Here is a 26,479-nt window from a genome sequence, read left to right on the forward strand (position 1 = left end):
CCCCTGATGCCACCGGGGGTCGTGCCATGGCCTCCCGCCAAGCAGGCATCGGACAGAATACACGACCGCCGGATTCCTTTAACGGAATACCCAAAATTGAAGGCGTAGGCGATGGCCACACCTAGCCTTCCAACACACCACAACACCATAATCCAATGCCTAACCTACCCACCAATACCACGAAAGTTGTGACGATTGCTACGAGGCAGGCGAAAAAACCAAATGGCCTAATGCCATGTGGAAAAACTCCTACCAGACCCCCCGCCTAACCAGGGCGACCAACCTAAGGTCCATAGCAAGGTCAAGACCCTAAGCTGAAGGGAGTGGAGGGTGGGTGACTCTCGGCGGACGAAGAGAAAATGAGGCCGGGGAGAGGGCTGGCGCGGTAACTTGAAGTTACCTGGGCACGCCCCCCGCCGGCTCCCGATTGGGTGCCGGTCAGTGGGCGGGGCGCCAGCCAGGTAACAGGGAAAGCAGGGGGCGGCTGCCCCCTGCTAGGGGCGGTGCTCAGGCTCCCGCCCACAACCACTCCCCTCCCTTCCAGGGAGGAGAGTCCTTGCTGAGAACCCCTCCTTCCATTAGCATTTCCATTCCATTTTTAAAGACATTTAAGCTGCCATCCACCATCGCATCCTTTGGTGGAGGATCTGTAAGATAAAGTAAGCTGAGAGAGCAACTTGCTCAAGCCCCCCCCCCCCCAATCCAACAAGCTTTACTGATGAACTAGGAGCCAAATCTCTATGAAGTCCAGCGTTGGTTCTTAAAACAAAACCTTATTCTTCCAAGAACCTGTCCTTAAAACACACTTCCATCACAAAGAGCAGGCACAGCAAATTCAAGCACGTAGTGAAGAGAGAGAAATACTTGTGTATACACCTGGGCTTGCAGGCTACTAAGTCTACATCTACCACTGAGACTGCAAACAGTTGCTTGGAAAAAGCTCTGGAATTGAAAATCAATCTGGAAACAGGTTGTGCTTAGGGCTGCAAACATTAAGAGGCTGCATCTGTAACTATGCATTCCTAGTTGCACAACTCAAGAGAATCTCTCTTGGTTTGGCACTGTAAACCTAGTCATACAAAATACTGCCTTGGTTTTGGAATCTATCCTTACCATTTATTTTGGTAAGCATTTGTTCCGACATTACTGGAATATTCAAGACCAGTCTAGTACGCCATTTCCCCTATGAGGTTGTTAATCATTATGTATATTGCAGGCCTGAAATCAAAGATCAGTATGTGAAATTCAGTTCTTCCCCCTCTAATGCCCTGCCTAAATCAAAGAGCACCAAACATTTTTGCCTGCCTGTTTTGTATAGTGGGGGTGGGGGGAATGCAATAGGGCCATGAGAAGGCTGCATCTCCTTTCGAGCTCTGAAAACTGCAGTTTGTTTTTAGTTAGCTTTTAGTCTATAGTCATTAGCCAGATTAAGTTTTTATATATTTAATCTTACAGTGGTACCTTGGTACTTGAACAGCTTGGCTCCCGAACAAATCAGTTCCTGAACGCCGCAAACCCAGAAGTGTTCCGGTTTGAGAATGTTTTTCAGAAGCTGAATGTCTGACACAGCTTCTGCGGCTTCCAACTGAGTGCAGGAAGCTCCTGCAGCTAATTGGAAGCCGTGCCTTGGTTTTTGAACAGTGTAGGGGTCCAACAGACTCCCAAAATGGATTAAGTTTGAGAAGCAAGGTACCATTGTATTATAATATTTCTTGGGAGGTTTTGAAGCTTTCAAGGATGACTGGTAAAGTCGAACAGCTCTGTGAGCAAGTGAAGATATCCTCCTCTGACTTGGGAGAGGCGAGCAACACCAAGCAGCAACAACACCTAATTTTCTGAGTTGCTTTAACATTCGTATCTGAGTTCTGTATGGTTTCCCAGGATTCTTTGTGAGGTTTTCCCTTTTCCCACATCTAATCTCTCACCCTTCCTTTCGTCTTTCCCTCAACTCTCCTTGTTCTGGGCCTTCTTCCTATCCAGTTTTTCAGCTTTGTTTCCCTACCTCTCTCCCTGCCAAACAGCAACTGTTGTCCTTAGGCCTCGGGACAAGTTTTCTCCCAAGCTAACTTTTATGACAAATGCCTCTTGGGAATACCTTTACTGTGAGAAGTTGGAATGTTTATGAATGCTCCATGACATCACAGGTACTCAGCCAACTGGGGATGGGAGGGTCTATTCACAACAACCCTTGAATGTTCTTGTTATTCTCATTTTACACATGGTGAACCACAGCTAAGAATTATTTGTCAAAAGCCCAAGTTACATCATATTCTAGCAAATGTTCCTGTTTGGAAACTGGTGAGTCAGGCAGCAATTCTGAAGAAGGAAGCTAGCCAAGAAGGTTGAAACGGAGAATTTCTTTAATCTTGAATAATCCAAATTAAACCGGTAGAACCACAGTTAACCTCAAATCAAAATTAAATTAATTAATTTGGAGTTTGGAGATTGCTCAAGAACACAAGGAAATAAAGGTGCAATCACTGTAAAACATATTCAACTTCCACTTGACGGAAAATGCCAGTTGTTTCCGATTTCAAAAGCCAATTAAATATCTCACCAGGGGGAGAACTTTTTTAAAAAATCCAGAAAGGTAGGAAGTCAATTCAGTGGGTAGATCTTCTGTGTCTAACAAAATAGTTCTCAAACTACTACCAAAGAAATGCATCAACAGAATTCTGCTTTTGTTATAGATATGTCTGCAAGTATTAGTTTCTCGGACTCAGAAACCCTTTCCTTGCGTCCTCCCAGTCTGGCAACAGACTCAGAATGGCCCCTTGTGGTATGATTGTGGAATTACTCCTGAAAGGTTACTCAGCTTCCACTGCACTGAGGTAACACACAAACTATTTTTCCGGTTGGCACTTTTGCACAACATCATCCAGGTGAGACTCTGGCCTGTTACGGATACCTATCCTTCCTCTGGGAGCTAACATCATCCAGGGAAAGCATTTTGGATCTGGCCAGTCCTTTGGTTCAACTGCCAACCCAGCCACCGACTCCTGATATGGACTTGGGCAAGTAACTTCTTTCTCCACTGCTAAGATTTTATTCCTTTAAATTAAAAACAGAATGCCTAGTTCCACAAGCACAATGGAGCTGTAGGCTTGTTTCTCCAATAATAGCTTACCTACACCATGTGGCAAATTGCTTTTGAAACCAAGAGGTATTTTAAAAATAGTTTGTAATATGATACAGACATCAACTAATGGGGAGGGGGGGGGGACACAAAGAGAAACAAAAGCAAAAAAATTCAAAGTATTTGTATAAGCTCTAAAAAAGTGAGCCGAAAATAGTTCTTTCATCATGGGCCAAGCTGATACGTTGGCTCCCTCGTCTGGTTATGTACATATTCAGCTATGTTTTCCAAAACTTTGCAACCAACCAAACCATTTTTTAAAAAGTTTAACTGTGGGCCTGCTGAATCACACAAAGGGATAGTACAGACTACCATATCTTGACCTAACAAGCAGAGATACAAATTAAACTTTGCATGTGCACAAAACCCATTCACATGAGCCATGATTTAATAAGGAAGTCTCTAATAAACCATGGTTTCCTACTTGGTTAAAATAAAGAAATTGTGGTTATCAGCTTTGGAACAAGCCAGGATATTCAGTCACATTCAATCCACGGTTTACTATTCTGACTTCTTCTGAAGCTGTTAACCACTGTTTCCTGTTTTGGACAAACAGAGAACTATGGCTAATTGAAGACTTTCTGGTTTGCTTCCTCACAAAAGGAAGGCAAAGGACCTGAGTGTGCAAGTAAAAGAATCATTCCGATGTCAGTTGTGTGTTATCATACCTGTCTGCTACATCCATCTCTGATTCAATCTTGTCCAGCCCTTTCATGATGTTATCAAACTGTTCCCCCTGGTGCTCAAGCACCTTTGCAGTGTCTTCTAGCCGCTTCTGAGATCCTGCCAGTAAGCCGGTCAACTCTTGCCCCTTGGATGTTTGGGGGCAAATGGCCCCGGCTGCAGCCCCCTCCGAGGAGAGCAGCTGTTCCCTCCAAAAGTGCTCAAGGATATTGAAAACAACATTTCGGTTGGGCTGAAGGGAACTGAACCAGTGCTTGGTGCTCTTTTCCAAAACAGTGAGGGAACTGAAGATGAAGTTGGAAGATTCCTTCTTGATCTCACTGATGCCAGAGAGATGGAAGTCAGCCAGGACCTCTCCAGATTTGTCAGCTGTAAATCTGACCGAAATGGGCGTCAGGCAGAGTTTGCCAGAAATCCATCGTTTCTCAGAGTTGATGTAATAGGAGCAGGGCCACGTGTGGATACGAATGACCTCATTCATCACCTTTTTGCTTGTGTCTTCTTCCTCAAGGCAAATGGAACAATCAATTTCTAAACAAGGAGCAAACAAATGATGCAATTCACGATTCACAACAAAATGACATTTTGACCATTCCATCATGTTTTACTGTAAAAAAAATTGCTGTGAAATTATTTCCCCGCTTCCCTAATTTTTTGGGTGGGTTTGGACTGAAACATACAATCCAAGACTGGATTGAAATTTCAACCCACTAATCCCAAATCTGAACCCATTAATACCAAATCCGAACAAGGATCAATTGCAATATGCAGTCTCTCAGATGAACTCAGAAACTAGCATTTCTCAATTATGAACTGTAATAGGTTAATATTTTGGTATGTAAGCATGGTGTTATTTATATGAGAAGCTGCCTTATTCGAAGTAAAACTATTGGTCTACATAGCCCAATGATGATTGGCAGTAGCTCTTGAAAGCCCCAGTGGGACATTAATTTCCCAGAACTACTACCAAAGAACTTTTTAACAAGTGATGCCAAGGAGTAAGCCTGAGACCTTTTGTAAAATGCTCTATTGATAAAAAAGGGAAAGATGGTATTTTTGAGAGACGAGAGTTGTGATTATAATAGAACCTATAAATATCTTGGCACAGCTACCAAGTGACATTTACCTTTTCCATGCTGAGTAGTAGGAAGCAATTAGGGAGGCATCCATATAGACAAAGGCTACTGGTTTTCTTCCCAAGTAATAACTGTAGTAATTATGTCACACCTGAGTTGATTACATGCACAGACATCCATTCTATTACTCAGTGACGGTATCTGATAAAGGGTGTCAGTTCTGCATTTATCTACTTAGCATGTGAAAAGCAAAGCAAAGCAAAGTGTGTTCACTGCTGTACTTGGTTGCCAAAATTTGGACAGCCCCAATTCTTAATATAAATTTGATATGCTGATAAAGCACACCAGTAATAGGAACTGCAACACTCCGCTCTGCTATCTGAGTCATAGAATGAAATCTAAACGAGAAAATAACTATGTGCTCCCAGACACTAACCCAAGGTCTTTTATTCCCCCTCTCTTGCACCTAAAAAACCCTGCTAGGGCTATATCACAGATAACAAGGATGCTGTTGTATCAGTGACTCCAGGGGCCAGGGAAGAAAGGAGAGAGGTGCTTAGAGAGAGTAAGATGTAATCTGAAACCTCCATCCTGCTGAAGCATCAGCAACTGCAGCATCTGGAATTTGGGGTGCTCATAGGGGAGCTGGAGGTTCTGAATCCTGGAGATGCAGAGAGGGATTTCACATAATCATAGAATTGTAGAGTTGAAAGGGTCCACCGGAGTCAACTAGTCCAACTCCCTGCAAAGCAGGAATCTTTTGCCCAACATGGGGCTCAAGCCCATGGCCCTGAGATTAAGAGTCTCATGCTCTACCGACTGAGCTAATGGCTCGCAGAGTGAAGCAGTGGGGAAAGAGATTCAGACTCCTTTGCACATCAACTGATGCCATTTGGAATACAATGGGGCTCAATTTAGCCCAAGAATTAACCAATCTAGTAATCTTATTTTTGAGGATAGTAACTCAGTTTGCTGAGCCCAGTTCTCAACTGAACCAAAGAGGCCTTGCTCATCACTACACTTATGGTGTCTATTAACATTAAAAATAAGTAAGTAAGTAAGTAAGTAAGTAAGTAAGTAAGTAAGTGATTTCTTTCTGATGCTTATAGTCACGAACAACCCCACACGGATGCACAAATAATTCTGACCACAAACTGTAATGAAGCCTAATACGAACACACACACCAAAACTTTCTCTAAAAACATAAATAATTCTACCACATCTGCAGTGCGTGAAGAGGACGTGATGTAAAGTCTTTCCAAGTACAGGCAACCCCCCCCCCCCATTTACTAGCATTCAATATGCGTGCAACTGCACACAAGTGATTTGCGCTGAACCCAGAAGTGACCCAAGAATATCACAAAAAGGGACAGAATTGGGTGCTTGCAGGCTTTTTCAATTGTGTTTCAAATATATGTGATTTCACTTAAACACACGGTGCCTTAGAACATAACCTGTGGGTATAGGGCGGTACATAAATTCAATAAATAATAAAAATATTAACAACACCTACGTAAATGGGGGGTTGCCTGTAAATAGATGATTTAGTCCAAACAGCCATATCAATAGGCATTAGACAATATAAGGAAGACCTAGAGACCAAAGATACAGGAGGATTGCAGACCATTATATGACCTTGCCTTGGTGGGTTATATTATAACCCACAAAGAGATCAAAACCTAACATTAGTTGCAGGATGCCATCTCCTGAGAAAATCAAGAGAGAACTGGTAAAAAAACCCAAAAAACTAGAAAGACAAAAATTGGCAGAGAAAAGAATGAGATCCTATAGGATCAAGGAAACAGAAGGATGCCATGTGGCACACTCTTTTTAGAAAGACAAAATATATTTCCACAATATTTATTCTCCAGTAAAGCATGTCTGGCACTGACTACTACCATTTCAGCACTAGATAAGAATGTTTTTATCCTCCTAGGCATACAGGCAGCTTTAATAATAGTGTTGTAATCCTGGCTTTAGGGTGTGTTTTGAGTAATACTGATATTGTGAATTGTTTAATGTTTTATTGTATTATATGCACTGTACTGTAAATCACTTTGTGACTTTTAGTATGAAGCAATATACAAATCTAATAAATCAAAACAATATTTTATTATGTGTTCGCTTCTCTTGCTTTTACTTGCCTTGTTCTGGTGCCAACACTCATTATTAAGCAGAATGTAGGCTAGTATGATGTACACAAGTTTTAGAGGGTTAGCTGAGTTAGTGTGTTGCATAAATACAAGTGTTGTGGCACCATAAAGACTAATAGTTTAATTATGGGATAGGCTTTCGCAGACTAGTCTGCTTCATCAGATGTAGAACTATCCTGACCTTAAGTAGAATGGAGTAATAAGACTGGAGATAAATTAAAAGCGAATCTCATGTCGCAAATGAATGCTAAATGGTGGGCCTTAGGTCTAGAAAAGCTGGCAGCAGTTGCTTTATAACTTAAGTAACATACAAGGGTAGTTGAAAAATATTTTAATTGAAATGAAATAGGTCAGATCAAGCCTGTGTAGCTTAGCTTTCTGTTGCCAACACTGGCTAGCTAAATGCCTTTGGGAGGCTAAAACCTACAAAACATGCCATGAAGGCAACAACCCTCTCCCCCCGCCCCATATTTTGTGTTCAACAGTAACATGCCTCCACATGTGAAGGGTCCCTTTAGCCAGCGTGGCTAACAGGCACTGACCAAACTCTTCTTTGCAAATTTGTTGAATCGCCATCTAAATCTAAGCCAGTGGCCATCTCCTCTTATGGAAGCAAGTTCTATAAATTGATTATGTGCCGTGTTACATGAAAAAGTATTTTCTTTCATCTGTCCTGAATTGCCTGCTAATTTCAGTAGATGATTCCAAGTTCTAGTATTATGAGACATAGGGGTAAAAAGTGTCTGTCCATTATGGAAAGTCCACTGTATTCTTTCTCCCACGTGAAGATTCACATTAAGTCAAGGCTAATAACTGGGGCTCTTCAGGCAATTATGTTATTATATTTGCAATTTGTTAGCCACTGCCTAGCCTAATAAACAATTTCAAGGCCTTGCTTGTTGCCAGACACTGAATAATTATGTCATGAATAATAGTCTATTATAAGCTTTTGATTGATCACTATGAAAGGTTACATGTCACTGCAATTTACATGCTGTACTCAATGAAGATCTAAAATGACATTTATGTTTCATATGGTGCCCATTAATTTAATCTACACAAGTTTGCACAGTGCAAGCTATTATCTGAGTTGCCAATATGAAAAAGAAAATCTTCCTGTTGCATTCTTTTATTGCAGTTCGATGCCACTGATCCAACTATGGCTTACAATGTTAAACTATATCCCCTTGGTGTATCACAAAACAAAACAAACTGTGGACTTGCACACAACTGAGTGTAAAATAGTCTCTTTTTCTATTTTGTATATCAATTAATATTTTCGGCTGGGACTAACGGGTGGGGCAGTATGGTCAAGGGCATTTTTATATTATATGTAATATAAAAATATCTTAAGTGTTGTTGCTATCATTTGATAAGAAAGGCTATTACCATTGTTAACCTCCATTAGAGGCAGGTCCACCCTTTGTAGCCTTTAAGTACTTTGTGACCTACAGGGTTGTTGGTCTTTGCAAATGAATCAAAGTTGTTCAGAAGAAGGAAAGGCATTTTGATGATGTATGCACATCTCAGAACAGGAAACATTTCAGAAGAGACATTCCTTGGAGGAGGTATGGGAGAGCAGAGGAAAGCCTATTTTAAGATGCTTTAATTTAAAAAGAAGTACCGTATTTTTCGCCCTATAGGACACACTTTTTCCCCTCCAAAAACGAAGGGGAAATGTGTGTGTGTCCTATGGGGCGAATGCAGGCTTTCGCTGAAGCCTGGAGAGGGAGAGGCGTCGGTGCGCACCGACACCTCTCGCTCTCCAGGCTCCAGGAAGCTATCCGCAAGCCTTGCGCACCCGGGGGGAGTTCCCCTGGGCGCGCAAGGCTTGCAGGCGGCAGCCTGCAGCGCGGAGCACGGGGCGCCCTCCGGAGGACGCCCCGTGCTTCACGTAGGTGTCCGCAAGCCTTGCGCACCGGGGGGAACTCCCCCCGGGAGCGCAAGGCTTGCGGGTGGCAGCCTGCAGCGCAGAGCACGGGGCGCCCTCCGGAGGATGCCCCGTGCTTCACGCAGGTGTCCGCAAGCCTTGCGCGCCCAGGGGGAGTTCCCCCGGGAGCGCAAGGCTTGCGGGCGGTAGCCTGCAGCACGGAGCACCCTCTGGAGGACGCCCCGTGCTTTGCACAGGTGTCCGCAGCCTGCAGCCCGGAGCGTGGGGCGTCCTGAAGCAGAGCGCCCCTCGCGCCGGGCAGACATCGGCCAGCCCCACAAGCTCGGGGGACAGCGGGGAGGCGCAGCACCGCCATCCCACTGTTCCCTGACCTGGTTTTGGGGGGGAAATAAAGGAAAACGTTTTTTCCTTTATTTCCCCCCCAAAAAGCAGGTGCGTCCTATGAGACGGAGTGTCCTATGGGACGAAAAATACGGTAAATAGAACATAAACTATTCAAAACAATGCAAAAGTCACTACAGTATTTTGCTGAATAGACAGCAAGCTATTTCTTCAAGCATCATCAGCTTCATGGCATGTTCAATGATATCTGATCGCCTATTATTTGACCATCATGCCAATTCTAGAAGCAAGGTTTTCAGGGGGTTTAATGAACTATTTTAGCTGGAAGCACCTTAACATAATCAATTAACAAAACCCTGATGCCCTAGTCACAAAACAATCCTGACAACCCCAAGCAGAAAATAATACTTAAGTAAATTAAAAGGTATAATGACTGCCTGTAATTATTACATAAAACATAGCACAAAATTCTGGAAGAGTAATCTAGTCTCCAATAAACAAGACTATATAATTCTTACACAGAGAACCTGTTCAAATAATGTCAGTCCTGGAGACATCTAAACAGACACAGGAGACTAGTTCACATATGTATTATTCTTTCCCAGAATGAACACAAAAATGAATGAATGGTCCATCACACATAATTGCCAACAGAAGTTCCAGCAAATGTAGTCTTTTTCAATAGTCAATTCATATCCGGTTTACAGTTGTCATTAGAGAGAAACTGCTCAAAAAACAATATACATGTGTCTAAAGCCCAACAATCATAGCCATTTTGCCTTCTATAAACAGTGTTTCATGCTGGTATGGTTTACAAGCACACACAAAAATTACTTTGCAATATATGTTTCCATACATATGTAACTATGTTGTTCCCAATGTTACCTTCTCTGGATGCTGATTCAGACAACCACTTTAAGGCTGTCATCTCTGAAAATTTCATGTCACTGAGTTTTCTTTTAATTTCAGAGTCAAACAAAAATTGTCCAATCTCTTAGAAGCAGATACTTGCTAGCCTTCCAATAACACAAGGAAATTAAGAGTCTCTGGAGAATACTGGATATTATATACTCTTGGCTCTCATGAGTCACTGTTCATCTGTGAGCCAGTTACCATTTGACTAGTCATGTTTTCATATTGCAGAACCTAGTATACTATTACTATCCCAGGTATCATATGCAGACCACACTACAGCTGATCACTCGTGCAAAATGATCTTAAAGGTGTCAGGTGAGCCATGCCAGATGAGAAACCCTAAATACCATTACTCTATGTCTCAGAGGAGGACACTGGGACTACCCTAAGCAGATGGCTTAAACAGGAAAGTTACACCAAAAGAAACAAAAATTGTACATATTGCATTCAAACTGAGACACTGCTAACAGAGATTGTCTGGAGGTTCCATGGAAACTCTGAGCGAAATAGGGTTTTTAAAGAATGCCGGACATGAAGCTCTATTTTTCATGTTTTCACCCAACTAACTGCAAGAGGTACTCACAAAGGAAGTAGCCATAGATTCTCTTATCATCCGTGTCTCAGCATTAATGAGTTACAAGTTTGTTTTACCAAACTAAAGCCTGCCTTATACACAAAGAAACGTAACAGCAACCCAGTAACCCATTTAGTTCCAGGAATGCTGCTTCCAATGGGAACTGGGAAGCAGTGACAGCTACGTAGGCTGTAAGTCTACTATTATATGCATCGACTTATAGGCAAGGACCATTTTGCGCATGTTCAAAGCGCATAAGCATCGCCACAAACCAGGAAGTGGCAGTAAAAGGGGGCGTGGTTATATGCGCTCCGCTACCACGGATGATGACCCAGATTGCAACCCCTGCGCAAATCGTGGATTGCCTGTATAATGTATAAAGGTAAAGGGACCCCTGACCATTAGGTCCAGTCGTGACCGACTCTGGGGTTGCGGCGCTCATCTCACTTTATTGGTCGAGGGAGCTGGCGTACAGTTTCCGGGTCATGTGGCCAGCATGACTAAGCCGCTTCTGGCGAACCAGAGCAGTGCACGGAAACGTCGTTTACCTTCCCGCTGGAGCAGTACCTATTTATCTACTTGTACTTTGACGTGCTTTCGAACTGCTAGGTTGGCAGGAGAAGGGACCAAGCAACGGGAGCTCACCCCGTCGCGGGGATTCGAACCGCCGACCTTCTGATTGGCAAGTCCTAGGCTCTGTGGTTTAACCCACAGCACCACCTGCGTATAGCTTGGTCTTAATTCTTACCCACCCAACTCCTGGTTTTCTAAGAATCAGTACCTTTCAGTTTAGAATGAAAGAATGCCAGAGGAGCAGCCCTGCTAGGCCTGCTGTGGAAAAACAAGAGGCCGGAACCCAACTGAAGGTTTAGAAGTTTGTTGCAACATGTGATTCTACACCTGCATCATATTGTGTGTCATCATTTTGTGTGTCTACAAAAATCATGTTGCAATAAATTTGAGATGACAGAGAACTGTTCGTCATGTCAGCCTGAATGGATAGTTCAAAGTCATTCAGTTCCATAGTAGTCAGGCTGCCATATCTTTCCAATAGATCTAACACTGGAACAATTACTGAAAAGCCCCTGCCACTTTAGAGCTCACATATCCTTGGGGTATTATTTATTTGTCAGGTCACAGAAGAGATCCAGGCACTCTTGGAGGAAACAGATAATCTAGATTCATTTCAATCAGGGGTTAGGCCGTTTTGGCATAGAAACTGCATTACTTGCCCTGAATGATGACCTATGTTGGAGGAGAGACAGGGGAAATGTGTCCGTGTTAATTCTCATTGACCCTTAGTGGGGTTTTTATATCATTGACCATGGTATTCTTCTGGAGTGACTGTCCAAGTAGGGGTCAGTGGCACCGCTTTGCAGTGGTTCCAGTCCTACATGGATGGTTGTTTCCAAAGGGTGATACTTGGGGAGTGCCAATAATAATAATAATAATAATAATAATAATAATAATAATAATAATTTATTATTTATACCCCGCCCATCTGGCTGGGTTTCCCCAGCCACTCTGGGCAGCTTCCAGGAGAATATTAAAATACAATGATGCCCTTCAATGCAGGGTTTCTCAGGGTTCAATTTTATTTCTGCTTCAGCACATTAGCAGTGCTGACCTACTTTAGAAGTTTGTAACAAACACACAATAATAAATGTGATTCACTTTTTTTCCTAAGAAATAATAATGTTATTATCAGATTCAAAACACTAGACAATGTTTACCAGGTACAGTGTTATCCATACTCTGTTATTTACTGTTAAGCAGCCTTCACCAACCTGGTGCCCTCCAGATGTTTTAGACTATAACTTCCATCAGCTGTTCTGGCTGGGGCTTATGGGAGTTGTGGGAAACATCTGGAGGTTATCCAGTTGGTGAAAGCTGCTATAAAGCAGTAATGCTTCACCCTCAAGAAATGGGGAAGAAAACAGGGAAATAAAAATTCCCCTCCTGGGAAGTAAACATTTAATCATCACAATCCACACATTCATTTCTTCTTATATGCATAAAAATGTAAGACTGTCATCATACAGCCCCCATTGGATGATTTGTGGTGCCGAATCACAAACCTGGATTTGCATGAGGGAAAACCCAAAAGGTCGAGAAAAGTAAGCTGAGTGGTTGCATGGGGTAGAAAGGGGAAGCTCACGGGAGTTAATGTGAGGGGAAGTAGCAGGGGATTGGTAAGGGGTAGGGGCACATTTCTAACCAACCTTCATTATTACCAATCCTAGGGTGAGTGACAGCATAAAAAGATCACATGAAAATACCGCTAAGCCACAGTGGATAAAACACATCACTAAAACACCATATTAAAACAATTATTACTAAATATGCTGTTGTGCAGTGGAAATGCCTGGGCAAATAAGTATGTGTTAAATTGGCACTGAAGAAAAAAGATGGCTATCAATTGTACTCGAGATCACCGGTCCCCAAAGACACATGAACGTGTGTGTGAATGGATAGCACATTTTCCACATGGAATTGCTTTCCCTAATATAAAACAAAACACGAAGCATACATTAACTAGCATTGGCAATGAGTGGCACCTCTATAACCCTAACAAGTGTATGTTTTAATTTTATTAATTTAAGAAAAAAAATTACGGCAAGCCCACAACTTCCACTCATTTTACTTGTGTCCATTCAAAAAATTAAAAAGGTTGCAGGGTTACAGGAAAAATGACTTGGGCAAATCCACTCACCATTGAGCCCACTGTGTTTTGACTATATGCAATTTTGGCCTCAGACATGATCGCCGGAATGTAACTCCCACGTATTTGCAAAACTAAGCAGGGCATGGTGTGGTTTCAAATTGGATTGGGGGCCGAGTGTCGAGATTTCTGCATTGCAGGAACGGCCCTTGGGGTCCCTTCCAACTCTATGATTCTATGAAAATGACTTTGTTAATTCTGGTCCAGTTCTCCATTCTGTGTGTCATTATCATTAAATTTATTTACATCCTTAGCGCTACGCTATGTCTCTTACCCACTTTGGATGGTGCCATTGCTGACCTTACTTCTCAACGATTAATTCTGCATCTGCTCTTCCGAATATAGATTTCTTACATTTATATACCACTTTTATGTTCCAAGGATCACTGGGTAGTGTACATGGTCTCTTAGGGGTGGAAGGACGCATCTTGTTATTCTATGGATCTATTATTATTGTTACTATTAATATTAATATTATCAGGGCCGGATTTAGGTTTGATGAGGCCCTAAGCTCCTGAAGGTAATGGGGCCCTTTATATGTTCCGCTGTCCTTTGTCAACAACAAATTGTCACTGTTTTTTGTGTTGAATACAGTGGTACCTCTGGTTGCGAATGGCCTCCATTCCAGAGGCCCGTTCGCAACATGAAAAGAGTGCAACCTGCAGCGGCGTGTGCGCGCATGCGAGGGTTGCAATTTGCCACTTCTGCGCATGCAGCAAAAACCGAAAGTAACCCTTTCCGGTACTTCCGGGTTGCCGTGGGATGTAACGTGAAAGAAGTAAACGTAACATGAGGTATAACTGTATATGCTATATGGTAATTTATGCATGTAATCATAGAATCATAGAATCGTAGAGTTGGAAGAGACCACAAGGGCCATCGAGTCCAACCCCTTGCCAAGCAAGAAACACCATCAGAGCACTCCTGACATATGGTTGTCAAGCCTCTGCTTAAAGACCTCCAAAGAAGGAGACTCCACCACACTCCTTGGCAGCAAATTCCACTGTCAAACAGCTCTTACTGTCAGGAAGTTCTTCCTCATGTTTAGGTGGAATCTTCTTTCTTGTAGTTTGGATCCATTGCTCCGTGTCCGCTTCTCTGCAGCAGCAGAAAACAACCTTTCTCCCTCCTCTATGTGACATCCTTTCATATATTTGAACATGGCTATCATATCACCCCTTAACCTCCTCTTGTCCAGGCTAAACATGCCCAGCTCCCTTAGCCGTTCCTCATAAGGCATCGTTTCCAGGCCTTTGACCATTTTGGTTGCCCTCCTCTGGACACGTTCCAGTTTGTCAGTGTCCTTCTTGAACTGTGGTGCCCAGAACTGGGCACAGTACTCCAGGTGAGGTCTGACCAGAGCAGAATACAGTGGCACTATAACTTCCCTTGATCTAGATGCTATACTCCTATTGATGCAGCCCAGAATTGCATTGGCTTTTTTAGCTGCCGCGGGTATCTATAGCCATTTGCACGAAACAATATATGTATTTTATCAAAGTAATTGTTGAACTGAAATACAATTAAGAAGTATATTAATAGTGAAATTTATGGGAGGGGGGCCCTAAGCTATAGCTTGTTTAGCTTACACGTAAATCCAGCCCTATTACAGTATATTAATAAGTTTGCGTACCGCCTTTCACTCATAGATCTCAGCATGAACTCAACAATTCTGTAATATACAGAATATGATGAAGGTTCCCACACACGACTTTGCCAGTGTTGAATAAATAAATAAAAATACGAAGGGGCCAAGCTTCCCTGGCCCGTGTGGGGGGGGGACTTCCAGAGGGCCTTGCTGCGGGCTTCCCCAATGCTGCTGCTGCTGGGCCCTCCCCACAGCCAGGGGTCGGCGGGGGCTCACCCACTTCAGGCAACAGGGGGGCGTTTTCCCTTCCCCACACCTCCTCCGCCCCCCGGTCCCCGAGAAGGCCTGCGAGAGGGAAGGAGGGATGGAGGCAACCTCAGCGGCAGGTGCGGGGAAGGCCGGGGTGGGGGGGGGGTGGCGCCCCGAAATCACCTCAGAACCCGGGCGAGGCCTCGCGGAGGCGTTTACCTTCTACCCTCAGCCCACCTTCTCGCTTCCAAAGCGGCTGAGGAGAAGAACCTGAGGCGAAGGAGGAAGACGGAGGAGTAGGCGGGGCTTACAAAGGGGGCGGCTTCCCCCCCGAAAGTTCGTTGGGCGCGCCTGCGCGGAAGCGGAGGGCACGTGCCGAAGTATTTGAAACGAACAACAACAACAAAACCGACGGACGCTTCCTCGCGCCGGCTCGAGGGCGCACGCGCGGAGGCCGTCGTCGCTTCTTCTTCCTCCTCTTATTCTGGGCTGCGTACGGCTAGCTCCGCCCACTTTCCGGGTTTTTGTTTTTTTTATGTGCGCTGTGCAGTCAGTGAATAAGGGGGCGCGCGCGCGCCGGAGCAGTTACGGCGCATGCGCTTCGCTCTGGGCGCTCCCTCTGAGGGAAGAAGCGGCGGCAGCAGCAGGAACCTCGAGCCGGCTCTGGAGGGGGGTCAGTAATGGGGACAAGGGGGGGGGAGAGGGAGGGCGGGGTGGGTGAATAATAGAGGAGGGGGGAGAAAACGTGTCCTCTGTGTTTTTTTGGGGGGGTAGAGAAGGTATTGGGGGGAGGGGCTCAGGTTTCAAAACGGGGGGGGGGGAGCTGTGCTAATGGGGGCAGCAGAGCCCCTCCCCCCACGGTGGGGTTTATTTTATGAGGTGGGTGAATTAAGGGGGGGGACAACCAGGGGGGAGGCTGTGTCCTACCTATGACAGGCCTTGAGAAATGGTGGGGGTGGCATGGCTGGAATTAGGGGAGGGGGTGGGGAAGGGGGGCGGAGGTCCTGAGGGGGGACCCTTTGAGGGGATCTGGGGATCTTTGAGGGGATCTTTGAAGGCAGGGGTTGGGATTTCAGGGCGGGAAGGGGGGTGGGAGATTCTGGGTTGATTTTTGTGGGTGCTAAACTTTACCCCCCCACACACACCCTCCAAAAAGGTGGCCACTTACGTTGATCTGCGGCAGTTATTTATATCCTGCCTTTCGCAATACTGATCATTTCAAGGTGGTTTGCGAAATAATATCTCTGCCCTCTAAATAAGCACAAAAAAAGGCATAATAAGCCTGCATCAGCATATAGGAAACATTATAAGGCAGATGGTGTTACATAGCCCTGGCAGGGGAGGCAGGTTGTCTGGTTGGTTAGGTAAAACAGGCCCCTGGTGTCTTAGGTCATTTGCCTCCCTTGCATTTCTGAACTGGCATGTTGTGCTAAGAAACCTGTTGTGTCAAGTGGAGCCAGGGGCCAATCCATGCCTCCAGGGGCCAATCCATGCCTCCAGGCCACAACATACGCTTTTGCGTGTTTTTACCTGGCTGCAAAATACACTCGCACCCTGATGATGCTTCCAGATGGAGGATAGAGAATTGTGTGTAGAAACTAGCCTGCTGTGCAAAGGTAATGTTTACATTCAGTGCTCCACCCACATGTCCATCTGGCCCACCCACGGCTGCTGTGTGGCCCCTGGAAAGTTGCCCAGGGCAAACAGTGGCCCTCTGGCTGAAAAAACGGTTCTCCATCACCATCCTATTCTACAGACCTGTTGAGATATTGTGTCTAAACTTCATGAGGTTTTGCCTTTGGAGAGAGGTTATAAACAAGGAAAGTGCAAGGGTAGATTGGGAGGGATGTCTGTGTGTGTGTGTTGTAAAATAGTTGCCATGCTTTTCAGCCAAATCAGGTTTACTTAGAGTCATGCTGAGCTCAGTGGGGGTTAATCCCAAATAATTGTGCATTTTGGTACAGTGTTATACAAAATATAGGATAGTGCTTTTTGAGTAATGGCCCAGTTCTGTGTATGTTTCGTAAGAAGCAAACCTCTGAGAATTGTGCATAGGGTAAGGTTTCTGGTGCATTTCACTGATTATTTTAGCAGTAACTGTAGGCCACTATTACTGTCGGCCTGCCAGAGAGATTGCTGAAGGCCACATGGTGTTGTGGCTTTGCTGAGATTTAAATCCAAGACTTCCAGCTCCTAACTCATCAGCTTAACTGCTGCGCTGCAGTTGCTGGAATTGGAAGAAAATGAAAATGTAAGGTTGTTAGAAGAGCCAGAGGATTTGGACAGTGGGGATAGAGCAGCCAATTTGCAATCTCATTTATCTCTCCCTTATTTGCTCTTCATTTCAAAACAAGTGTATGCTGCATGGGAGTTTATAAAGCGTCCTCTCCTGTGATTGATAGTTTGAGGCCACAGTTAGCAAAGTGTGAGATATAGGCAATTGCCAAGGGATGAGTGAGTTTCTTGGCTAGATTCAGGGACAAACCAGACATAGATTTGCAACCATGATCTGTTGTGGTTCCTGTGATGGGTAAAAGCAGCTGGAGTTGGGAGCAGATCAGGACCATAGTACTCAGAGAGGGAAGTTCTGTTCTCTTTCACACACACCCTGCTACTTGCCCCATGGGGGGAAGCAAACAGGTGCCATATATCCCTATATGTTTCTCTCATGAGCAGCACAGTGTTCTCTACTTGTGTTTTAATTAGTGCAGAACCATCAATTCTTTTGGCTTTTCTGCTGCAATGAGTTGTATGGATGTCTGACTTTGCGCTATTTGGCCTAATCTCATTTATATTAATAAGAATAAAATATTAATGACTTTCGTGGGGTGTTATGTGAAGGAGGGAGCCACTTCAAAGCGAGGCTTTTTTTAAAAAAAATAAATGAATATATTATTGTTTGCTTATAGAATTCAGGAGGAAGTTGCCCTTGATTGCTGCTTTCCATAAAATGCCAAAGAGGAGTGTGGAAGTTGTGCCTGTGCAGATGTTCCAAGTTTGAAGTGAAACTGCTCTGTTAGTTACTGCTGCTCAGTACAGCCTTTCAGGCATCCTTCTCCTAAAGAACCAAGAACATAAGGAGCCATATATGATACAAGCCAAATGGGAAGATTTTCCAGCAAGATTTGGAACTGGACTTGCTTATTCTATACCCTCCATCTTTCCTGAGTCTTCAGTGACACTTCCTTTTTTTTAATTTACTGGTCTAGCCCAGCTATTTATTTTATAATTTAATTCCGTCTGTCACCTGACAAGTTAGGTGTCAGACACTTTCTATCGCCTGAATGGACAGGGACACTTTTGCTTACTCCACCAAGTTTTTTCGCGATTATAGCGGCCCAACTCGGGGCGCAAGCTGCCAATCCCACGAACATGTTGACTACATTGAGAAGCCAGAAATATTCACTTATGCAGACTTTTTCAAGGATTACTTGATCCCCAATGACCCCTGTGTTTTCTCTGCCAAATTCACTGAGGGCTGGGGCAGCAGGAGGAAGTGGGTGACTCCTGATGGGAAGCCTAACTTTGAGTATCTTCTGCGGACTTTTGGTAAGCCACCTTTAAACTAAAATTGCTAGCTGTGATTTTGCTCCTCTTAGAATTTTCAGTCTGCCTTCTGACTGGCCAAAAAGCTGTGATTGCTGGTGACCATGTCCAAGTCCCTTTTCATTTGCTTCTAGTAATGTTTGATTCTGCCCTTATGCTTTCTTCACTGTTAATGTGGTATGTTTGTATTCATGCCTTAGTATGGAGTAGAAAGAAACGTATATTGTAAGAGGTGGCTTAATTGACACGTTTAATTGCAGCATCACCTCTCATAGTTAGAGCTGTATAAAAAATAGGGTTGTATACAAATGTGACTTTCCACTAGCGAAAGCAGTGTTTTTAGATGAGGCACCCCAATTGCAGCCTGCTATGCCTTGTCCCATTCTGTTCCCTCAACTCTCCAGAGAAATTCCTGGGTCCCATTGAATGCAACCCTTAGCATTAAATAGCCCTTTTGTGTGCTCAAAGCACTGTAAAGACATAATTCTGTTGGAATCCTTACCGTAATCCTGTAAGATGGGACAACATTCGTTGTGGGCATTCTGCTGGTTAATGTATCTATGATTCAGGTATTGCAGCAATTGGAGGAAGTTCCTTTTGTTTCCATTGTCGCTCTGCATAGCACCTAACCGTGCCACATAGGTGGAATGTTCAAACTGGCAGGATCAAGGCCCTTACACTTTCTTTTTTATTGGTAACCCCAACAGGGCATCAGTTATTTTCCCATATGGGCTCAAAGGGTTTATATTGCAGGGGAAGCTGTAGTACCCGTTGCCAACTGTGATGTCAAGGAATACAATTCTAACCCAAAGGAACATCTTAAACTCAAGGAATACATAAGTTATTGGAGAGAACACATTAAAAAAAGCTACCGGTCGCCCCGGGGGTGCCTTTACCTCAAGGACTGGCACCTGCACAGGTAAGCAAAACCTTTGAACTCCTCGGCATGCTCTTACGAATCCCTGGCATGCTGCTGAATTGTACCTCTGATGTTCCCTTACCAGATGATTCAGCTTTTGGGAGCATCCTTAGATAGTAGCCGCCTGTTTCAAAACTGCATCCTAAGAATCTACGGCTGTGACTGCATGGTAGGACACCCCAGTGATGTATAGCGCTGTTTGGCTTAGCTTTCTTACGGTGCATGTACCTGGCACTGTCTGCTCTTTCCAATGTGAATGCACATTTTTCCTTTCTTTTTCCTGTGTTTGCACACGTTTTGATTATGCCAAAGTTGGTCTGCATGAGAGAAGTTTCCTTCTCTGACCCTGTTCCTTATATTAATTATCATTGTATGTTTGCATAGTTGCACTGGAACCAAACAGAAGAGAAGGCAGGGGAACCTGCTGAGGGGAACACAAATGCACTGTAGGCATCACCCACGCTCAGCCGTTGCACTAACACAGTCAATTGAATTTATACCCTTCCCACGTTTTGGTTGCACAGCAAGTTGAAGCAGGAAAATTGATCAGTCTTTAAGCAATGTTCAGCTTAATTAGTTATATACCGCCTACACCAAGTCTCAGTTTAAAAGAACTTAATAGGTGCTTGAAAGCAACACTGATGTGAGGAAACACCTAATACAGGCAGGGCCACAGTGTGCCACACAAATAGGATGCCAAGGCAACTTCTTAAATGCCTTTTTATATTCTTGGCACTTTGCTTTCCTTCTGATGAATCTACCGTTTACTTAGTGTATATTGGCTATTTTTTATGGTTATAGGGCATTCAAAAGATAACTTCCAAGTTCAGAAATTGAGAATGTTTGCATGTTCAGAGCTACTGTACTTCTTGGCTTGAACATATGCAGAGCCTAAACACTGCCTCCCTGCATAAGTCTTATGTGTCCCAACCCAAAGCCCTTTACCGCTGGTGGAAAGGAAAGGTTGGAAAGATGGTTGGTTTAGAGTGATACCCCTTCCATATCCATTGCTTCAGGCTTAGGCTCAGAGTCCATGGACTGATGTTACTTTGGGCGGCTTCTTCCTTTTGAGATCAAATATGTTTTTGTATTTATACGAAAACCAGTAAAAATTATTGGAGGGAGTAGTCATTGCACTCTCAAAGCATTGAGTAGACTTCTAAGTGTGTAATATTTCTTATATCCCCAAGACTTGGGAAAGGTGGCTGGTGCAGAAGTGAAATAAAGTACCAACTGCCAGGCCATGATCTAACGTTTACCATGCTGTTATGCAACTTTTGAATCCGTCTTGAGTGGATTTTTCTTTGATACCATTTTCAATATTTTAAGGGCTTTCCAGGAGCAAGATGTTTACACCACTCCCATCTATTTCTCATCTGACTGGCTGAATGAATACTGGGATGCCATATCAGTGGACGACTATCGCTTTGTCTACATGGGACCTAAAGGCTCATGGTACAGCCGTTTGGATACTTTCATAGGTTCTCTTTGGAAAAGTTAGTCGTATTAGAAGTGTGAGGTAGGACATACATGGAGCTTGGTTCAGTGGGACTTCCTAGTAACTATTCACGAGAGCAGCCTGTGAGATGTCTTTTTGAGGAAGAGGAAGACAGCACACCTTCTCGGAGCTTTAAACATTGTGCACCTTTTTCACATCAAGCAATGGGATCCCTACCCCTCCCAGATTGCAGGGCCGGACAGTATTCAGCCCTTTGGATATTATGCATTGTATAGTCCCTGCATATGAAGATGCTTCTTTGTTTTGAGACTTTACTTTTTTTAGCTGTCAGGATATTGGTGAAGTTCTAGACTTCTCACAACACAAGCCAGTTTCAGTTTGCAGTAAGGTTAGCAGAAAGTTGTTAGGTATGCACACATTACTGTCTCAGGTGCAGGGGTATGCACTTGCATACTTTCAGATGAAAGACCCTTGTAAATCACTAGGTGTATCGGAGTACTTGGACAGTGGAGAAATAGACGTTGATGCACAAATAGCTTTCTATGAAAGCCTGATTAATGTCTCTGCTGGAAAATAGGTCTAGGTTTGGGTGTGTATACCTCATGTCTTCAGGGTGCATAAGTAATTTTCTGAATGACTGTGATACTAATGTTTTGGGCCTCCTGAGATGGTAGGAGAGGAGGGCCTACTCCCTTACAAATCGGCTTCTACTAAATAAATACTATTCCTGCAGCTATTCAGCTGCCTTCTCCTAACCTCCTGGTTTTCCCCTCCTCCCTGTAGGACTCCATTTCACGCAGATGTCTTCCGCTCCTACAGCTGGTCTGCCAACATTTGCGGGAAAAAGAAATGGCTAGTCTTCCCCCCGGGGCAGGAGGAGTTCCTCCGCGATCGCCATGGTCACTTGCCATTTGACATCACTGCACCTGACCTGAAGAAGAGCAACCTTTACCCTCGCTATGCCCAAAGCAGCCCTCCTGTTGAAATCATACAGGAAGCTGGAGAGATTGTCTTCATCCCGAGCGGATGGCACCATCAGGTTTACAATTTGGTAAGATGTTTCAGACAGCCACAGCCTTGGGGTAGTGCACCATTAAGTGGATTTGGGCGATGCTTTTGCTCATTGGGGACTGATAGGGCTTAAGGCCAGAAGCCGAACAGTAGATGGAGCCACAGCCAGTGACAGGCAGATCTGATTCTAGTGTGTCTGCATCTTCTGCCCTGCTGAGCTCTAGAACGGCAACACAGATAGAGGAGGGAGCTGACAAGCAGTGCTACCTGATGGGCTAGGTAGCAGAGGCTTTGAAGCAGGCTTCTACTGGCGACTGGATAAGCTGAGTTTGTATGCTGCATGATGTCATATGTTCACTATGGGAATCCAGCTGAATATGCCAGCAGGCAAAAAACTGTGACTCCCTTCAATCTTAAACATGTGGAATAGCCATTTGGACTGTCCTTGTTTTTTCCAGGAGGATACAATCTCCATCAACCACAACTGGGTGAATGGATGCAATGTAGCCATCATGTGGAGCTTCCTCCAAGACGAACTAGCTGCTGTCCAGCGAGAGATCAGAGAATGGAGAGACAGCATGGAGGACTGGCACCTGCAGTGCCAGGTAGAGCAGCTGTCTGAGAATGTTTGACATGGTCATAGATGCCCATTAGCAATCGAGTGTCTGAAATGGTGAAACACAGGAATTAAATGGCTATTCGTGGATGAACTGTAGTAGCAGCTCAATATTGTTTTCAAGATTTGGATCCAGCTCATCGGTCTTAAGTGTTTGGAAAGAAATTCCCTTGCACGTCAGTTGGCTAGCTATAGCAATCACTACTGAGGACTGAGCAGGAGAAATGGAAAGGGGATGTGTAGATACATGGGAGGCTCTTGTGAAGCTAGTTCACATCAAATAGGAGCAACTTTTCTATATGGTGTCTGGAAAGGGCCAGTGTGTTATCTTCTATTGTCAGGTTTGAGAGGTATGATCTAGCACAACCTGTGTCCTCACTCTCAGGGCCATTCTCATGCTTTGTAATGGGAAATGATTGAGACTCCTTAGTAACTTAAGAATTAAGCATTCCTATGCTTAGCTTCCTGGGCCAGCTTTGCGCCTTATGCTTTTTCAAAAATTGACATGAATTTAAAGCATTTCCTTTTCATTCAACGTTTTCAACTGAACACCAGTTCTCATGTAATGGGTGGAACAACTGTGTCCTTTGACTTGTTCTCTCACCTTTGCAGGTGTTGATGAAGTCTTACACAGGAATCGACTACAAGGAATTCTACAACTTCCTCAAAATCATTGCAGAAAACCGGATTTATGTCCTTGAAAACCACCATTCTGAAGAAGATGCCTCCAAGCATTCGTACAGAGCTGCCATCTCCGGCCTGGGAATGCTGCATGCAGTCTTTGACTTGAAAAGGACTGCAAAGGTCTTGACCTCTTTGAATGCCAATGAGGAATTCAAGAAACTGAACCCAGAGACCCTTTCCCCCCCTCCTCAGGCACTGCTGCACCGCCTGAAAGCAGCGATAGATACAGCCCTCCTCTAGTTCCCCATTTGATTTTGACCACTTGCAGAAATGCTTCTTTTGCAAGCTGGGTGCATGCTGATAGGTTATGTCGATCGCCCCATTTAGAAGTCGTAAGCACAGTGGATTTTAGTGACCGAGTAGAGAATACAGAACCAGAGGCAGAATGTTAGGGAATTTAACCATCTAGAAAACTGGCAGTAGTTGGAAAAGGAGAGCATCCCTCAGTGAGATGTTCTACTTCCTCAGTGACTAATATGACCATTTATTTTTACCAGTATTTCTAAGCCCTTTGGGCTGCAACCCTATATGGCAGAGATTGGAGCACCTGCGTCCCTCCAGATAATGTTATACTACAACTGGTCATTCCTGTTGATCTTGCTGATGAGACTTGGGAGTCCAGCAGCATTTCGAGGGCCACAGACTCCTCCTCCTCTGCTCTACATTCTCACCTGGGAGTATGACTTACTGAATACAGTGGATCTTAACTTTTGAGTAAACGTGTAGGATTGCACTGTTGGTTTCGGGAGCTTTTGTCCCACCAAAATACATGTGAAAAGCATTTCACACTAGACTGTACAGGTGAGTCTTCTTGTTTACCCACAGTGTTAGTGGAAGAATTTGATCCTATTTACATGATCAATAACTATCCCTTTTCTCTCCCACCAACTCACCTCCCTGCCCCTGAGCAATTCCCAGAGACATGTGTTTTGAGTGAAATAAATATGGGGGTGGGAGGGAAAGAAAAGTGAAAAATTTCAGCTCTTATGTTGAAATGGCTTAACTCCTTGAGGTAGGTAAGTATGGGAATAAAAGGTGTGTGTACCACCTCATTAAGTGGTGTGCAATACTCGCCTGTTCATAGCACCTGCTTCCATCACTCTCTGCTTTATATGTGTGAGAGAGAAATCAGGAATATACTCACCTCAGGATTGGCACCACACTTTCAGGGACTCTGAGCCATCAAACTCAGTGGGCCTAAACAGCCCAAGCATGGCAGCTGAACTCTGTGTGCCCTCCCCTCCAGTATGATAAGCTGGGGCAATTGTGTACTGCAAGCACTCTCTTCTCTCAAGCTACCGTTTTGGTTATTTCCCAGATAAGGTGGTCTCAGAGCTGTAGTTGAATGGGCTTGCTTCTTTTTCGATTCCGAAACGGTGGTGCCTTTTTCACTGCCTGAACAGTTGTAGCACGACCATCCCCAGAGACGTTGAGGCCAAAAAAAATAGATATATTTTTAAAAATCACCCTTCAGGGCTTGTTGCATGGCAGCCTACCCATAATCCAGCTGACTGTACCGGATTACAGTCTTAATGGTGATCCTCCTTTGTTTCTTCCAGTTCCCTTTCTCCTCCTACACTTCTTCTGAATTGTTTCTGTGCCTATGCAGAATATCCTAAAGGAACACAGTTGCTGGAACTGGAGCCTTCTCTCCCCCAACTCCACCCCCCCCCCCAAAAAAAAGCCACTAGGGGAGAGCAGAGGAAGAAGCCTGGGGCTGCTTGAGAATGCCCAGCTAGTTTAGCACAGTCTGCCAATCGAGGCAAAAGCTCTAAAAGCAACCAGCAACATTCAGCAAGCCAAAGGGGCCCTCTTGTGTCTCCTCGCATTTGCCTTGTGGGAAATGTGTCCCTCTCTGAAAAGGTATCGCATGGTACACAACTAAGCAGGTACACATCTTGGCAATGATCCCCTTGGGTGGATAAGAGGTTAAAATGGGGGCCAGCTTGCATTTTTACCTTGGGTGGCTGCTGTCTTTTGGAATGGAGCGTGTCACCTTTGGGACCAGTGGTTTTAACATACCAGCGCCAACATTTCTTGTTACTGAGCACAATTAGTCATAGCACTGTATGTGAGTAAGGGCTGGAAACGGTTTGTACAAGAAGCACTTCCCTTGCTGCTGGCAGCGGCGGCAGAACTAAAATGGCAGGGGCTTTCTTCTGAATGGGGACCGGCTGAGTTTGTTCCCATTTGCTATCTAGCCTGTTTGTTAGACTTTCACTTGAACCCTTTGTAGGGAACGTTTAAGCACTGAGCTGAAGTTTACTCAACCCTCGACTGTTCTGCCAAGTTGCCCCGAGACCTTTCTGAAACTGCACATTAAAAATATTTAAGTGTCCGTGGTTTCTGTCTTTCTTGCAGATGGCCAGTTTGATGCTGAAAATATTTCAGGACAAAGAGGATAGCTGTAAATGAGGTTTACTTGAATCCCTGTCTGCTTGAGGGGGGGGGGTGTTTCTTAAATCCTGTGTTCTGTGCTGTGCCGTCCTAGGCTTCCAAAGGGAACACACATTTTTAATTCACTCTAGTTTGCCCACAGATGCAAAGTTTTTCTGGAGAATGGCTAGTGTTCCTGTGACTCTGTAAGTGGTGTTTGACTGCAGTGCTCCGCTAGCCTGCCCCAATGATCAGGGATCATGAGAGTGAAGCACTGCTGTATGTATGTTACAGAAGGCTCCATTTGCCACAATTGTGGAGCACCTGTATGAAACCATGAGAAGTGATCTGATGCCTTGGCAGGCAAATTGGTGGTTCTACTTGGTAGCAGCAGCTGCTGAGGCTCAGATGGGAGAAATAAAAAGTTCTCTACACTTTACAGAGCACCTTCAGGGAATTCCTTCCTAGACACATGGATGTTACCCTGTGAAATTATATGATGGTACCTCGGGTTACAGACGCTTCAGGTTACAGACT

The 26,479-nt window shown here is 44.3% G+C and overlaps 2 protein-coding genes across 13 annotated transcripts in view; one reads left to right on the forward strand and one right to left on the reverse strand.

The window, feature by feature from the left end:
• The window catches only part of SNAP47 (synaptosome associated protein 47), a 33,713-nt gene extending 17,906 nt beyond the window's left edge, over positions 1 to 15,807 (reverse strand). Inside the window, exons 1-2 of one of the 10 annotated variants that reach the window (XM_083406656.1) lie at positions 15,569 to 15,807; positions 3,805 to 4,351 (exon numbers count right to left, since the gene is read on the reverse strand). In XM_083406656.1, the coding sequence (XP_083262782.1) occupies positions 3,805 to 4,301 (497 nt within the window). In that variant the 5' untranslated portion in view covers positions 4,302 to 4,351; positions 15,569 to 15,807. Of the gene's footprint in view, positions 1 to 3,804; positions 4,352 to 4,946; positions 4,979 to 10,168; positions 10,266 to 12,095; positions 12,198 to 13,768; positions 13,896 to 15,514 lie in introns of those variants that run through there. The other 9 variants (XM_083406660.1, XM_083406659.1, XM_083406658.1 and 6 more) reach the window with 9 other exon arrangements.
• Positions 15,808 to 15,882: 75 nt separating this feature from the next.
• Positions 15,883 to 25,904, forward strand: JMJD4 (jumonji domain containing 4). Of its 3 annotated transcripts, none has more exons than XM_083406673.1 (7): positions 15,897 to 16,004; positions 18,241 to 18,880; positions 19,585 to 19,796; positions 21,126 to 21,251; positions 22,039 to 22,306; positions 22,725 to 22,871; positions 23,495 to 25,904. In XM_083406673.1, exons 2-7 carry the CDS (start codon positions 18,842 to 18,844, stop codon positions 23,804 to 23,806), a joined length of 1,104 nt encoding a protein of 367 aa, XP_083262799.1. In that variant the 5' UTR covers positions 15,897 to 16,004; positions 18,241 to 18,841; the 3' UTR covers positions 23,807 to 25,904. The 3 variants fall into 3 exon arrangements, with proteins under 3 accessions (XP_083262800.1, XP_083262799.1, XP_083262798.1); XM_083406672.1 differs by having other exon boundaries at positions 19,631 to 19,796; XM_083406674.1 differs by lacking the exon at positions 18,241 to 18,880 and having other exon boundaries at positions 15,883 to 16,004; positions 19,631 to 19,796.
• The last annotated feature ends 575 nt before the right edge of the window (positions 25,905 to 26,479 follow it).

This window comes from Podarcis tiliguerta, assembly GCF_965153285.1.
Source record: "Podarcis tiliguerta genome assembly, chromosome: 12".
Lineage (NCBI taxonomy): Eukaryota > Metazoa > Chordata > Lepidosauria > Squamata > Lacertidae > Podarcis > Podarcis tiliguerta.